The sequence below is a fragment of the Apaloderma vittatum genome, unplaced genomic scaffold (genome assembly GCF_000703405.1).
Source record: "Apaloderma vittatum isolate BGI_N311 unplaced genomic scaffold, ASM70340v1 scaffold35848, whole genome shotgun sequence".
Classification (NCBI taxonomy): Eukaryota; Metazoa; Chordata; class Aves; order Trogoniformes; family Trogonidae; genus Apaloderma; species Apaloderma vittatum.
In genome coordinates, this window is record NW_009731862.1 from 403 (window position 1) to 2,084 (window position 1,682).

Here is a 1,682-nt window from a genome sequence, read left to right on the forward strand (position 1 = left end):
TGGTGGGCTGGAGACGAGACTGGATTCCGGGATCTGGCAAATGCGCTCATGAGAGGAAGGGCCCCTGGCCTGTGATTCCTAGGCCTGGAAGAAGAAGAAAAGTGATACAGAACCAATGGTCCAAAAAAATGAGCACCTGGAGCTTTGCTGGTGGGAGCTACAGCTGGTAAACGGGGCCCGACCCGGTGTACCCCAAACACCATGCAAGCCCTGTACAAATGTAAGCTGGGCAGGTGCGAGCAAAACTGGGGATGAAAGTGGGATGCAATCATAATCAATAAGGACACAGCCTTACCAGTCTTCAGGGTCACAGTCTCTGAATCCCTTGGCAAAAGGGTTGCTGGCAATCTTCAACTGCGTAATCTGTAAGACGAAGAGGAGAAACATCTCAAAGTGGTGTACACAGGGCTCCCTGGTCAGATAGCAAGTATGTGTCTGAGCGGGTTTTGGGAGTCCACGGTCCCTGGTGTAACGGAGAGGGCCCAGGTGGCTGGTGGAGCTGGGGCACATTCTGCCACAGAACACAGACATGTGCTTTCCCTCTGCTAGAAAATGCGGGCTAATACGCTACCTAATATGAGTTCAAGGCGAACGGAAAGGCAGTGTGAGTCGGCTGCAAAAGCTGTGTAAATGCACTTGTAAGAAAATGCCACATTATATGGGTCACCACTGGAGCAGCTAAGACAAATCACTGGATAAATCATACTTATGTATTTATTTAATTCGCTGGGGAGAAGGCAGGACATTTTCTATATTTAAGCAAATCCACGGATAAAGTATGTGATTGTGAGTTTCCGGAATGGGTTGAAAAACAAACTTTAAGCCCCTCAGTGACAGTTCCAGCCTTAGAGGTCAAAGTGATAGAAAGCAGGAGAGAAAGAGCAGCTGTCCGGAGCCATCAGGCAAATGCCAGCCGGGGAGGGACTCCGGAGCCCCTTAAAGGCACAGCCTTGCTCCGGCCTCGCCGCCTCTCCAGGGCGGGATGCCAGCCCGACCGCAGCATCCCAGGGGACCCTGGGTCGATTTGCCCGGAGCCACTGCAGAGGGTGGCACTGCCAGCAGCTGCTCAGAGACAGCCCCCTGACCAGCCCTGGTGAGGGCTGCGGCATCAGCGCAGAGCGAGGCAGTTTGGAGCAACGCTGAAAAGTCCCTGCTATGAAATCGTATTTTCACTCACGGCTGAGATTCCTGCTCTGTACATTACACTGAGGCAATTTAAAGAAGCAACTGCATTCACTGCTGCCCAGAAATCCACATCCGATTAGGGAGGGTGGGTTGTTTTTTTTCATTCTGTTTCATTTTTTAACATCTAATCGTATTCTGGGGAGGAACAGACCACTACAAGTTTAGAGACGTAAAATTGCAGATTTATCCAAATAAATTGTGACTGACATTTCACAGCGGGAAGCCTGTAGTTTCCCAGCTAGCCCCGGTCTCGGGTTTACATAGGTAATAAGGTACCCCCGAGCAGGGGGAAGCTGGTGATGGGGCTGGAGCTCACGTCGCTTCCTTGGTGTGCAGCGATGCAGCTCTGCGCAGCTCCCCAGCTATCGGGTTCCTTGCGCTGCCCCGCAATGGGTTTAGCAGATGGGGAGGACGAGGCGGGAATGCCCCCAAACACCCCCGCCGCCGCCAAGCAAACCCATCCCAGCCTTCAGCGTGGGGGCCGGACAAAGGGGCTG

The 1,682-nt window shown here is 52.8% G+C and overlaps 1 protein-coding gene across 1 annotated transcript in view; it reads right to left on the reverse strand.

The window, feature by feature from the left end:
- Positions 1–8: 8 nt before the first annotated feature.
- LOC104278390 (T-box transcription factor TBX1) overlaps positions 9–1,682 on the reverse strand; it is a gene marked incomplete at both ends in the record, with an annotated part of 2,314 nt that continues 640 nt past the window's right edge. The window contains 2 exons of the mRNA XM_009875341.1: positions 9–84; positions 296–363. Coding sequence (XP_009873643.1) covers positions 9–84; positions 296–363 — 144 coding nt within the window. The remainder of the gene's footprint in view (positions 85–295; positions 364–1,682) is intronic.